Source organism: Anguilla anguilla, chromosome 11 (genome assembly GCF_013347855.1).
Source record: "Anguilla anguilla isolate fAngAng1 chromosome 11, fAngAng1.pri, whole genome shotgun sequence".
Classification (NCBI taxonomy): domain Eukaryota; kingdom Metazoa; phylum Chordata; class Actinopteri; order Anguilliformes; family Anguillidae; genus Anguilla; species Anguilla anguilla.
Window position 1 is genome coordinate 43,532,666 of NC_049211.1, and position 14,390 is coordinate 43,547,055.

General features: G+C 50.5%; 1 protein-coding gene across 3 annotated transcripts in view; it reads right to left on the bottom strand.

The window, feature by feature from the left end:
• The window catches only part of cttnbp2nlb (CTTNBP2 N-terminal like b), a 43,459-nt gene that overhangs the window by 9,665 nt on the left and 19,404 nt on the right, over positions 1–14,390 (bottom strand). For all 3 annotated transcript variants that reach the window (XM_035383631.1, XM_035383630.1, XM_035383629.1), the window contains exons 3-4: positions 4,349–4,585; positions 1,134–1,241 (exon numbers count right to left, since the gene is read on the bottom strand). In XM_035383631.1, the coding sequence (XP_035239522.1) occupies positions 1,134–1,241; positions 4,349–4,585 (345 nt within the window). The remainder of the gene's footprint in view (positions 1–1,133; positions 1,242–4,348; positions 4,586–14,390) is intronic.

Below are 14,390 nucleotides of genomic sequence, written 5' to 3' on the forward strand. Positions count from 1 at the left end.
TGGAAAGGGTTCTCTCTCTAAGGGTCTCTCCTGACTCTGAGCTCTGTGGAAAGGGTTCTCTCTCTAAGAGTCTCTCCTGAGCTCTGTGGAAAGGGTTCTCTCTCTAAGGGTCTCTCCTGACTCTGAGCTCTGTGGAAAGGGTTCTCTCTCTAAGAGTCTCTCCTGAGCTCTGTGGAAAGGGTTCTCTCTCTAAGAGTCTCTCCTGACTCTGAGCTCTGTGGAAAGGGTTCTCTCTCTAAGAGTCTCTCCTGAGCTCTGTGGAAAGGGTTCTCTCTCTAAGCGTCTCTCCTGACTCTGAGCTCTGTGGAAAGGGTTCTCTCTCTAAGAGTCTCTCCTGACTCTGAGCTCTGTGGAAAGGGTTCTCTCTCTAAGCGTCTCTCCTGAGAGCTGTGGAAAGGGTTCTCTCTCTAAGGGTCTCCCTCCTCTCCTAAGCAGCTCTCCCTCTCTTCCATTTCAGCTCCATTTGATTGGGCCGCGTTCCAGCAGTCACTTTCCGGCTCGGTGAGTGAGCCTTACTTGGCCTGAAGTCTGGTTCCTCTTCCAGTTTCCAGGAATTGGGGGCTGGGGGATGGGGGGGGGCGGTGGGCTGAGCCACCAATGCCAAAAAAAAAGACGTATGTGCCCTAGATGTGTCTGTCAGTCTGTTTTAATGTTTCGGTCGTTTAGTTGGCCCCTAACGCGAGGAGATGAGTGAACTGCACACCCATTCTCAGGCCAGTGGGCCAGTGGAGAGGTGGCTGAGGGACACTTATTTCCTGCTTGTGAGGAAGAATGATTATTAATAAGGACTGTTACTGAGTAGGTGCAGAAAGACCGGTTCTGAAACGGAGTGTGGCACAGTGGGTAAGGAACTGGGCTTGTAACCGAAAGGTCGCCGGTTCGATTCCCGGGTAAGGACACTGCCGTTGTACCCTTGAGCAAGGTACTTAACCTGCATTGCTTCAGTATATATATCCAGCTGTATAAATGGATACAATGTAAAATGCTATGTAAAAAGTTGTGTAAGTCGCTCTGGATAAGAGTGTCTGCTAAATGCCTGTAATGTAATGTAATGAAACGGGACGTTGGGCAGTGTTGAGAGCTGACTGCTGGAGCGCTGTGGGAACGTTGTCGTGATGTTGCTGGGACGTTACCTGCTGCAGGAGCCGCTCTCTCTCCTTTTCCAGCATGTAGGTGACGTCGTCCCCCTCTGCTGTGTCCTGCGCATGCCGCCGCTTCTCCTCCTCCAGGTCTGCGATGACCTGCCGCGGACACAAGGGGGCAGCAGTGAGATCACAAGTCTGACAGCTCTCTGCTCCTCTGTCTCCTTACAGGAGTGCTCTGTGCTCAGACACAGTCTCTGTTGATGTGTGTAGATCTGTCTGTGCAGCACTTAGTGGCAGAAGCTCCATTGTGTGAGGCCGGGTGTCAGAACAAAGAGAGGAGGAGGAACAATAGGGATGTCTGCTGCAGGAGGCGTGTCTCCAGTAAGGAGCAGCAGCTGCTGGGCTCGCCACATTTCACCCATTTATCAGTCACCCTAAAATACCACACATTCTACACATGCACCAATCACAGTCATCCTAAAATACCACAGATTCTACACGTCCACCAATCACAGTCACCCTAAAATACCACAGATTCTACAAATCCACCAATCACAGTCACCCTAAAATACCACAGATTCTACACGTCCACCAATCACAGTCACCCTAAAATACCACAGATTCTACACGTCCACCAATCACAGTCACCCTAAAATACCACACATTCTACAAATCCACCAATCACAGCCACCCTAAAAACCACACATTCTACATGTTCACCAATCACAGTCACCCTAAAATACCACACATTCTACAAGTCCACCAATCACAGTCAACCTAAAATACCACACATTCTACACATCAACTAATCACAGACACCCTAAAATATCACACATTCTACACATCAACCAATCACATTCACCCTAAAATACCAAACATTCAACATGTCCATCAATCACTGTCACCCTAAAATACCACACATTCTACACATCCACCAATCACAGTCACCCTAAAATACCAAACATTCTGCACAGTTTGTGATATCTGCCTCCATATTATTCATATTACAAGTTTAGTTTCTGCCTTCCATCGAAGCTGAAAAATTCAATTTTGATGCCTCTCCTGAAAACCAGACAGTCAGTACTGGCAGGGTGGAGACCATAGAGCTAATCCATGCACTAGAACAGTCCCTTAAGGGGTTGAGGCCCACAGCAGCCCCTGTAGTTGTCTATAATGTGTTGTGTTAACCTTTGGCGCTAATAGCTACTGTAAGTATGTTTGGAGGAAACTGTAGATAAGGTGCTGACGTACAAATAAATCACAGAGGAAAACTGGCAATAATTGGCAAATGTTACAGTACAGTTGGGAACTGGGAATCTGTTACTGTCCAGTTCTCTCTACACACAAGTGATATTGGCTCAGGATGGTTCGATTCCTGTGCCTGAAAATGTGTGAGCAGAGTATTTTGCATGCATTTGCAGTATCTTATTCTGAAGGTATTGGCCATTATAACCGACTGAATGGAAATTTCCGCAGGAGTTGAAGTCGTTTTAGAAAAACACCCCAGGAAAGCACTTAACGGACACTTCCTCAGAATATTAAAGAGGACAGGTTAGCGCTGGGCTCCCTGGGCAGAGACGTGTTTAAAAGTGCTGGAGTGTTTCAGACACCTGCTCTTCCCCCTGAGCCCTGAGCAGGAGAGGAAGCAGGACGCTAAAACACAGCCCCTAATCTGGAGAGATGGGCTGGGCGATCATCTGCAGCCCTGGGAAACCAAACGGCAACGTAGCCAGTGAGACAGCTGCTCCACTAGGAGCAGATCCTTACTGGTCGCTTCAGAATTCTGCAGAGACCTGGGTCAGGTATGCATTTTTAACAATTTAGATCCCGGTTACATTTTATAACATTCAGTGAGTTTTCAACAAAATACAGTACCGTTTCATTCTTGAATATTGGCACAGATTCTTTATTTGCACCAGGTATTCTGCTCCATATTTGTACCATTGAATGTCCTCCATTTGTCCTCACTGTTAAAGCTGACACATGGCAAAAACATTCTTCTGAAAGTTCTCTTTGAGGACATGACCAAACGCAATGCTGTGGGGGTGGACATTCATACTGTTACGTCACACCAGAAAGTCCTAATGCCAACCACACTTTGTGTACAACAATTTCAGGAGCTCAGTGCCTGTTGAGTCTATAGAATCAGAGATGACATCCTGTATCTATGTAGCACTACAGGAAGGAGCTCAGTACCAGGTGAGTCTATAGAATCAGGGACGACATCCTGTATCTATGTAGCACTACAGGAAGGAGCTCAGTACCAGGCAAGTCTATAAAATCAGGGACGACATCCTGTATCTATGTAGCACTACAGGAAGGAGCTCAGTACCAGGCAAGTCTATAAAATCAGGGACGACATCCTGTATCTATGTAGCACTACAGGAAGGAGCTCAGTACCAGGTAAGTCTATAAAATCAGGGGTGACATCCTGTATCTATGTAGCACTACAGGAAGGAGCTCAGTACCAGGTAAGTCTATAAAATCAGGGATGACATCCTGTATCTATGTAGCACTACAGGAAGGAGCTCAGTACCAGGTGAGTCTATAAAATCAGGGATGACATCCTGTATCTATGTAGCACTACAGGAAGGAGCTCAGTACCAGGTAAGTCTATAGAATCAGGGATGACATCCTGTATCTATGTAGCACTACAGGAAGGAGCTCAGTACCAGGTGAGTCTATAAAATCAGGGATGACATCCTGTATCTATGTAGCACTACAGGAAGGAGCTCAGTACCAGGTAAGTCTATAGAATCAGGGATGACATCCTGTATCTATGTAGCACTACAGGAAGGAGCTCAGTACCAGGTGAGTCTATAAAATCAGGGATGACATCCTGTATCTATGTAGCACTACAGGAAGGAGCTCAGTACCAGGTGAGTCTATAGAATCAGGGATGACATCCTGTATCTATGTAGCACTACAGGAAGGAGCTCAGTACCAGGTGGGTCTATAGAATCAGGGATGACATCCTGTATCTATGTAGCACTACAGACAGGAGCTGCGTATCTGGCTAATTTAGCCCCAGAGACTACGGGTGATTAGCTCATTAACTAACTGAGGCACATTTACATTGATGTGGAAACTAAATACATAAATCAATAAATGAATAAAAATAAGTGTGATTTTGGTGAAAATGTTCTTTTAATATCAGTAATCTGCGGAATCTGATTGAATCTACAGAATGTGAGACTTGTGAATGCGGTGAGAACACGTATACCGTACACGCAGGAGCGCGGAGCGGACGGGCGTGGCCCTACCTTCCTGTGCCGGCTCTCCACGGCCGCCAGCTGTCCCATCATCCTCTCCTGCATCCTCTTGCAGTGCGCCATGACCAGCTTCAGCACGGCCAGGGGGTTCGGGCAGGCCGCGGGCCCCGCCCTCTCGCCCCGGCCCCGCCCCCCCGCCGCCTCGCCGTCCCGCTGCAGCGCCAGGAAGGGGTCGCTGAGGTCGTAGCGCCCGTAGCGCTCCTGCACGAAGGCGTCCCGCTGCTGGGCCTGCAGGGGAACGGGACAGGGGTCAGAGGTCAGCGATGACATCACATCCTGCCTCCTCGTGGCAGAACAGGAAAACACTGACCTTGTGAAACCGAATGGCCGCAGTGGAGCCACGCCCTGTAGTTCCCACCCCCCCCCCCCCCCCCCGTTTTAATGTGCATATGTTCTCAGTTAATATCTGCTCGCTTCAATCCCAGAGCCTCTTCACATTACACTCCTTATTATGACCATTTGCAGTGGATTTCAATGTCAGTCGGAAAAAACAGTAATATCCTGACTGACCTAATATCATTCTGCCCGCGCAGTTCCACGACGTGCTCATCCGTGGACATAACAAGGTCAGGAAGTAATGTGGAGTTCTGCAGGGCACACTGCTTCAGGAAGCCAATGGCCTGGTTTTAAAAGGTTTATGAGTCAGATCAATGACCCGGATAATGGAAGCTCTGCTAATGACGCAAATGTGGAGTTGTTTCTGCTCTCTCCTCTTGAGCCTGTTCTAGGCAGTGCCAAGCAGAGGAGACCTTTAGTTCTTTAGTTCTGATAAAATTGCAGTGCTTTCTCTGCAGCCTTAAAGGCCAACTTCACAGAAATGAAACATTTTCTCCCTTTCATAATCTTACAAAACAAATTACACAAATTGTAAGGTAACCTAGACCTCAGTACAAATGAACCGTGTTTCCCACAAATGAAATCATTTGTGAAAGTGAGTCAGAGAAGAGATAGGAAAATGCCTGGATAGCTGTGTGTGTGTTTGATGTTAAAACACGTTTTCAGAGGGTTACACTGTGGCATTTGTGCATGATTGTCCTTAAGGTGTCCCACTAGACAACATCTCATTACATTTGAAATAAGATAAATGATGATCCATAATTGTCTTTTAACCCTCACTTTCCCCAGGCTGCAATGTGTAGTTTTTTCATCATTTGGCAGCAAACAGAAAAATGCACTACAGATTGTACTTCCTCTACACTGAACAGAACATTTCAGGGAACTTAATAATTTTTTCTAAAAATGCAAACATCATTGCACAGCTCTGCAGCGCTCCTGTTTCAGGAGCATTCCCTCTGGACATTAGACAAGTGCTGACTGCAAAAATAATTTAGGAGCACAAGCACTAATTGGGATGCATTAGCCTCCTCCTAAGCTTTTTAACTCATGAGAACACGTGCTCCCTGGAAAAACAATTAGCATACAGCCTTGCATTGCACTGATATTATGGTTGCAGGACAACATACAGAAAAAATTGCATGATGGGTAAAATTGGCCTTTAAATTCAGAGGCGGAAGAGAGTGGCTTGCAGAGATCTACACCCCCCCCCCCCCCATCCGAGGCCTGCAGAACTCTCCCCCCGCTGGTGGCTAACAGGAAGTGCTGGAGGGGTGGGGGGGGGGGGGGGGGGGGGGGAGTGGGGTTGCGGGGGGCAGACGGTGTGGGGCTAAGCGCCAATGCCAAGATCAACACGGAGAGAGGACGGCACGCTCTTCACCCTTTCCTGGCTGGAGCACACACAACGGCCCGCAACAGATGGGCCCTCCCTGCAGCCAGGACGGGCCCAGCTGCTTCCTGACACAATGGGTCACCATGGAAACCGGGCTGTACCACCCCCCCCCCCCCACCCCCCACAGCGCTGAGGGAGAGAGGGGGACGGACTCAGACCTGGGGTGAAGTGCGTAGGTTTGAATTACTCTAACGGTGCAGCAGTTAAAGCTGAAAGTGCTCGTGTGCATCGCTGAGAATGTTCAAACAAAGTTCACTTCTGAAAGTCGTGCGAAAACAGATGACACTGCAGTAGTTTCTACTACTGTTTAAAGGGTTTAAATACACCGGAGACCAAAACCGTGCTCCCCCAGGAGACGAGAGAGAGATGAGAGAGAGAGAGAGAGAGAGAGAGAGAGAGGTACTGTGTCTTTGTTGAAGTTGTCACACAGCAAGGAGGCCCAACAGTGTAAACTAAAGGCTGGGGAGGGAGCTGACGCGGTTGGGCGGGAAAAGGCAGGCTGGGAGGATGCTGTCCGCACCCCTTCTCCTCCGCTGACCTTCACGCAGGACGTGTGCCCCCCCCCCCCCACCCCCCATCCCCCACCCCCCACGCTGCAGGTCTGAGCTAATGCACCGCATTCCACTGGCAGCACATCACCACCCTGCCCCCCCCCCCCACCCTCCAGAGAAACACAATAACCTCTTTGATGCTTCCTGCTTCACAGAATAACAGCAGGGGAAAATGTAAACCTGGGTCCCCCCCCCCTCCACAGCAGGATTAGCACAAAGAGGCCATCTCAATTCTCTGGGTGTGTGTGAGTCTGTGTGTGTGTGTGTGTGTGTGTGGGGGTATGTGTGTGTGTGTGTGTGTGTGCGTGCGTGTGTTTGTGTGTGCGTGTGTGTGTGGGTGGGGTGGGGGGCGTATGTGTGTGTGCACTGTGTGTGTGCGTGCATGCGTGCGTGTGTGTGCGCGCGTTTGTGTGTGCGTGTGTGTGGGGGTGGGGTGGGGGAAGTTGGAGTGCTGGCTTTGAACAGACCATGGCTGTGTTCTGAATGTCTAACAGGGTCTAAGGAGGCTGGGTTTCCTGGCTTTGTCAGGGCAGAGCTCGCAGCCCTGGGCAGGGACTCAGTCCTTTCGGCTGAAAGGCCGGCCTCCCACTGCTCCACACGCCTCGCAGCCTTTTTCAGAGAGTTACAGAGCTCCTGTGCTCCCCAAACATATCCGTGTCCTTCCACTCGTTTCAGTCCTCCACAGACTGCTCCCCCCGCACACACACTCATCTCCTCCCCGTTATCCAGGTGCATTGTGGGCCGGGGCGGGACGGGGGTTTTCCCAGGGAAATCTTTCTCCCTGTTCGTTTAGATTTCCCGCCCGTCGGACACGGTTCCTTGTGTACGACTCCTCCATCGCCACGCCCGGCCTCCCAGGGGATTCCGGCACATTCTGCAGCCGGCGGAGTCGCCACAAGGCCGGGGCAGGTACGGCGTCCCGTTACAGTTTTGGGTCCCCCCCAACCACCCCGCACCACCCCCCGCCATTGGCCGATAACGCCCGAACATCTCAGGAGGTGGAGTTACCTGTGAAAATGCAGCAGTGAAAAAGGTGTGTTTTTGGGCTGTTTGGCGTTCCCATGGAAACGTTTCGCGTGGGCGTGAGACACAGAGCAAGGCCCTGTTCCCCTGTCCGCTGGGGGTGCAGGGGGGGGGGGGGCGCTGGCACCGGTTTGGGGCTTTCAGAGGGGAACGCAGGCACACGGAGCACCCTGATTGTTTAACATTAAAGGACCCCCCAGGGTTGAAAAGCAAATGCACCCAACTCAAAAGAGCTACTGTTAGCAGCGCCAGGGCGGTGCGCGTGGGGGAGGGGCGCTCGTCTGCTCTCCTGCGGGGGACAGTAATCGCAGCCAAGACGAAGCGAGCGAGGCCAGGCGGATCGCCCCGGAGCGCGGCGGGGCGGGGCGGGGCGGAGTCTCTCCGCTCTCAGGCGGCTTTCCCGCGACTCCTGGCTGGTAGCGAGCCGGGCTTTGGGGTCGCGGCCGGCTCAAATTTCCCCGAATCGGACAGAAGCAGCTCAACGAGGCGGACGCAAAATGCACCACGCAAAATGTCGACATCGCTGAGATTGCTGGAGAAGGGCATGACATGCCACTGTCAAAATAAGCATAACTTACTCCGACCACACTGCACACTCACTCCACCAGCCTGGACAGTCTCATTTTATTCATTTTATTTTGTGTTGAGAAACTACTAGATAATGTTACTGTGTGTCTACGGCCAAGCTAGTTTGATCAAGTCCCTGAGCAATCATCATTTTTAATATTTGTATGTTAAATGAAGAATGAAATATAGTAAATACTATGATATTAAGCACTTGTTATTAAGCACTAGTATATGTCAGCACATTCTAAATGATGGTATGGTAGGACTTCATCAGATTAAATGAAGGAGCTTTTAATGAGCAAGCTATCTAGCTCGGTTTTTGTTGATGTATGGTAGACTTGATAACAGTCTGACTGAGTTAGCGGATATCAATAGCTTGCTAACCTACATGGCTCGCTGCCCCGGATGCTAATTTGCTCTATTGACAGATCCCACCCCAGGGGCAGCAGATATTGCTAGCACTGGGATTGGCCAGCATTGGCTCTGACACGTGCGACAGAATAGCTTCGATCCCACTGCTGATTTGGTTGGCTTTGGCATCATCGCGTTGGGGGTTGTTTTCCCCTGTTCAAAAAACATTTTGCTATACATCAAAAGGAAATTGTATAATTTTTTTGTTTATAAACTTGGAAACGGAGAGTACACTTTTTGTTCTTACAGATAAATGCACACTAAAAAAGAAAAACACTGAATTCGCAGGGTCTTTACAAGTAGGCTGCCAGTTTAAGTTATAAGTGAGAGGTTAACTGACGTAGAAAAGCTGAAGGAAAAGCAACAGGATGACGTGTGCTGCGCGCCCGTGCTCCTTGCCTTATTAGTCCAAGCCCGTCCTTAAAAAGAGCTGAGAGGCCGTATGAGTTATTGGGAGGTGTCGCCGCATCTGGTACGCGTGCCCGCGGTCAGCGGTTGCTATGCGCGTTACCAGGCTGCTGACGGCGCACTTCCGCGGCATGTTTACGTCAGAGGAGGCGAGAGCCGGGGGCGCGTCCGTCGGCTGAAGCCCGGCTCAGCGCCGAAGACTCCCAGCGCAGCCGCCGACGGCCAAAACGGCGTGAAAATAATCTCCGTGAAAACGGAGACCTTGGCTTTCGATGACGGTTTCAGAATCCATCAGCGCCGAGCCAGAACCCCGTTCCTCCTCCGCAGGACCGGGCCAGAACCCCTGAGACAGTCGCACGTTTCTGCTTTGACGGCGGCCTTTGAGGTGAACTGTTGGGAACATTTAGGCATTTCGTAGACTCTTAACCCGGGCAACACACATTTAAATTTTTCACGCAGAATCCAGAATCCAGAATCCACACAGCTGGCTGCGTGCTTAGCCGTTCAGGCCAAGCATCTTGCTTAAGAGTAGAACAGCAGTGTCCCGCCTGTGCAGCGAACCTGCGGCCGCGCATGCCCAGCTCTCTGGCCGCTGAACCGCACCGTCACCATAAGCTGGACAGGCACCGCGGGGGGGATTACGCGGGGATGTCCACTCTGCAGGACAGGCCGCCAGTACCAGTACCGCGGAGGCCTGGGAGCCTGGCAGAGACAGAGGAGGAGAGGAGCCCTCGACGGGGGGGGGGGGGGGGGGGGGGGGGGCTTCCAGATCGCGGTGCTGTCAGGCAACAGAGGAACGGGGCAGGACCCCTCCTTTCAGAGTGCTGGAGGCGCGCCCGCTTTGGGCACCGGGCGCTCATTGTTCGGGGCTGAGGGGGCCGCAGGATCGCGTTTCGCCCCTCGCACTGTCTGGGCATCGCTCCATTACGCATCGCACTTCTGCCCAGCTCAGCGCACGCTCTGAAACAGATACACGGACAACAGTCTGCCCCCGCCCTGTCAGCACAGTCTGCCCCAGCCCGTTAGCACAGTCTGCCCCAGCCCGTTAGCACAGTCTGCCCCAGCCCATTAGCACAGTCTGCCCCAGCCCGTTAGCACAGTCTGCCCCAGCCCATTAGCACAGTCTGCCCCAGCCCATTAGCACAGTCTGCCCCCGTCCGTTAGCACAGTCTGCCCCAGCCCATTAGCACAGTCTGGCCCAGCCCGTTAGAATAATCCCACTAGCACAGTCTGCCCCAGCCCCTTAGCACAGTCTGCCCCAGCCCCTTAGCACAGTCTGCCCCAGTCTGTTAGCACAGTCTGGCCTAGTCCATTAGCATAATCCCACTAGCACAGTCTGCCCCAGCCCCTTAGCACAGTCTGCCCCCGTCCGTTAGCACAGTCTGCCCCAGCCCATTAGCACAGTCTGGCCCAGCCCGTTAGAATAATCCCACTAGCACAGTCTGCCCCAGCCCCTTAGCACAGTCTGCCCCAGCCCCTTAGCACAGTCTGCCCCAGTCTGTTAGCACAGTCTGGCCTAGTCCATTAGCATAATCCCACTAGCACAGTCTGCCCCAGCCCCTTAGCACAGTCTGCCCCAGTCCGTTAGCACAGTCTGCCCCAGTCCGTTAGCACAGTCTGCCCCAGCCCCTTAGCACAGTCTGCCCCAGCCCGTTAGCACAGTCTGCCCCAGCCCGTTAGCACAGTCTGCCCCAGTCCGTTAGCACAGTCTGCCCCAGTCCGTTAGCACAGTCTGCCCCAGCCCATTAGCACAGTCTGCCCCAGTCCGTTAGCACAGTCTGGCCATCTGAAGTGAATGTGTGCTGAGGAAACGCAGCCTCAAACTCCTGAGTGTTTTTGTTCCTTTTAACAAGCTTGGCGATCTCGTTCAGTCGGAAAAACGCAGAGGTTATGCCCTGAAATGCCAGTGCAGTTCGCAGCACCAGTCTGCTCAAAGGCTTCTCACAAAATCTCTCGCAGTCCTGCCCAGAAGCAGGATTTTCTGGGTCTCAGCCTATCTCTCCGGTCATGAGGATTTAAAGGGAGCATAATGACATGTTGCTTTCCCTCAGAAGAGCTTCACTGAAGCAACAACATTTCTCCACAAGTTTGCCTGGGGACAGGTTTAAGTGTGTTTCCTTCATAGACGCTTAATTTAGACAGTTAAATTCATTTCAGTTATTCATGTTAGAAAACACCCATCGCGTGTGTTCACATGCACAAAAGTGAAGCAAATGCTTAAGTGACCTTATTTAACCACCACCTGTATTTACGTCAAAGTTATCAGTTTAATTAATTTACTATTATACAGCTGAATAGGATAACTGATCACAAAGAGTGGACCTTGTACTTTATCATTTTGTCAGTCGTGTTGTTATCACCGTAGGATTTGATTAAAAAAAGCAACTCGATAAACAACAAATGACACACTAACGGATAGTGCGATTGCATATCCTGACAGCCTATAAAAATAAACAGTAGGGACTGTCTGAGGTAGTCTCAAGGCTAATGAAAGTGGTTTATTATGGAAATCATTGTTTTTTTCTCATTTCAATTACATTTTACTCCCCATTGTTGGAGAAATTCTTTACTTCCAGCTGCGAGCGCCTTTGTTTATAAGACGAAAGTCAAAGTACAAAAACCCTCAAACCAGTTTGATTTGTACTTTTTTCACAAGTCAGGCCTAAAGATACGGTGGAAAACTGAAACAAGGCCACATCCATTAAGTCTAATCCTATTAAAGAGTCTGGGTTTCTCAGGGTTTTGAAACTGTGGCGGTATCCATTACAGTGTGTTTCTCCCAGAAAATCAGAACGCTGGCAGCTTTTCAGGTTTGGATTTAAGAGCGTCTTTATTTTGCCTGCTTTTTTCCCTCTCTCGCCTTGATGAGGTCATCAGCAGCGCTGTCCACAGAAAGCACAAGCCGCTCTTGGGAAAAACAACCAACTCAACCGAATTCAAGCACACGCACTAATCCCATTCTAATTTTATACCCTTGTAATATCACTGAATGTATATGCAGTCAACGAATTATCGAAATGAAAGTAAATACTCACAATATTACTGTCTATAGAATCCCACGCTAAATAATGCACATTTCTACGGTATGTGCAGTCACATTTATGTTCAGACAGACACAGCCATCAGCACCAGCAATACCAGGAATGCAGCGACTACCTCACAAACAGTAAATAATAATTAGCAGTTCATATCTTTGCTAAAACAAAAAAAAAAAAAACATTTTCAGAATTCCCTCTCTCCCATATATGAGTAGTGTCTCTCCTGCTCACGGGAATTGTGGGTAAAATGTACATTTTGGGCACAGGGGTTTGGATGAAAGTGGTGTCGGGGGGGCTCTCATGGGGTTTGTAGGTCATGTGACCCGTCTGGGGGACCAGTGACAGGGTGCTAATCCAATTGTGGGAGTGTGAGAGTTTTGGGGGGGGTGGGGGTGGGGGGGGGGGCGGTATGGCAGATATGGCAGCTCAGTTGGAGGGGGGTAAGTGGGGCAGGTGGGAACATTTGCGGGGGGATTAACAGCTAAATTATTCACACTGTGGAGCTGGGTGGTTCTCCAGCAGGGCACCTGCCTCTGAACCCTCCCCCTGGATGTCTTCACACTTCACCTGCGCTTAGGAACATTCCAGACTGTTTACCGCAAATCCCCTCCCTGAACATGCATACCAGGTTCCTTCCATTATGCTATAAGAATAGTTGCACGCTCTTACTGTACTTCACGGTTTTTAGCTGCAAAAGACCGAGATGGGAGATTAATTTAAACTCGGTACAGACGGTAACCTCTGGCAAATACCTTACGTACAGTGATTTGGTAGCTGCATATAGTAGAATATAAACACATTCATTGTTTGCACCTTGGACAGAAGGTTCTTTATGGATGTAACCAAACGGACAAGTGGACCTCTTTGGCTTTCCGTGATTCCTGGAAGTGGGTCAGGTGACCGTTTAAGGTGACTTCCTGGTAAGTTTATAGGTTTTTATGGAGTGTGTGACTCACAGAAAAACACCGTTTATAAAACTGAGGGACTGAAGCCATTGTGTCCAAGAATAAAAAGAAGACCGTGGCATGACAAAGCACTGTTCCACGTCTGAGTGCTGTTTATCTGGAGGCGAAGGAGTGGCGGAGCAGCAGAACTGAAACTCTACCCAGGCCCACCTGCACCCCAGCCCCTCCACACAACCATACGCGGTGTTTTTAGTGGATCTTGCCTGAAGCAACAGCATTTAAGGGAAAACTTTTAAAGACAGCAGTCTTGAAGAGATTAGGTTGGCTCAGGATTCTAAGCCAGGACTGACAATGTGATGCTCACAGACAGAGGATACAGAATCGCAACAAAATCTCCAGATTTAAAGAAATGTTTGGCTTCACCTCTGTACAGCTTAAAATGAGGTGCTGAACAGGCATAGAGAAAGGGAGCGCCTACCAGACATTTAACTCTGGGAGAACCGATTAATCTGCCACAGAGAAACATGGCCAAATCTGAAGCAGCGTTTTGATTGGACTGCGCAGCGTCAATGAATGGCTGGTAAGTGTGTTTGTGTGGCGGGAGCAGGGCGGTGTAGATAGGCAGCTGATAGCGGTAATCTTGGGCAGGGCCGGTCGCTGGCTGCCATCCCTGCTCTCTGCTCCACTGCTCAATCTCTCCTTTATCTCCAGCACCAAGCTTCCGCTCTGTGAGTACACCAGTCCTGTGAGTACACCAGCCCACCAGCCCTGTGAGCGCACCAGTCCTGTGAGTACACCAGCTCTGTGAGTACACCAGCAGCCCTGTGAGTATATCAGCTCTGTGAGTACACCAGCAGCCCTGTGAGTATACCAGCTCTGTGAGTACACCAGCAGCCCTGTGAGTATACCAGCTCTGTGAGTACACCAGCAGCCCTGTGAGTATACCAGCTCTGTGAGTACACCAGCAGCCCTGTGAGTATACCAGCTCTGTGAGTACACCAGCAGCTCTGTGAGTATACCAGCCCACCAGCCCTGTGACTACACCAGCTCTGTGAGTACACCAGCGGCCCTTTGAGTATACCAGCTCTGTGAGTACACCAGCAGCCCTGTGAGTATACCAGCTCTGTGAGTACACCAGCAGCCCTGTGAGTATACCAGCTCTGTGAGTACACCAGCAGCCCTGTGAGTATACCAGCTCTGTGAGTACACCAGCAGCCCTGTGAGTATACCAGCCCACCAGCCCTGTGAGTACACCAGCTCTGTGAGTACACCAGCGGCCCTGTGAGTATACCAGCTCTGTGAGTACACCAGCAGCCCTGTGAGTATACCAGCTCTGTGAGTACACCAGCAGTCCTGTGAGTATACCAGCCCACCAGCCCTGTGAGCGCACCGGTCCTGTGAGTA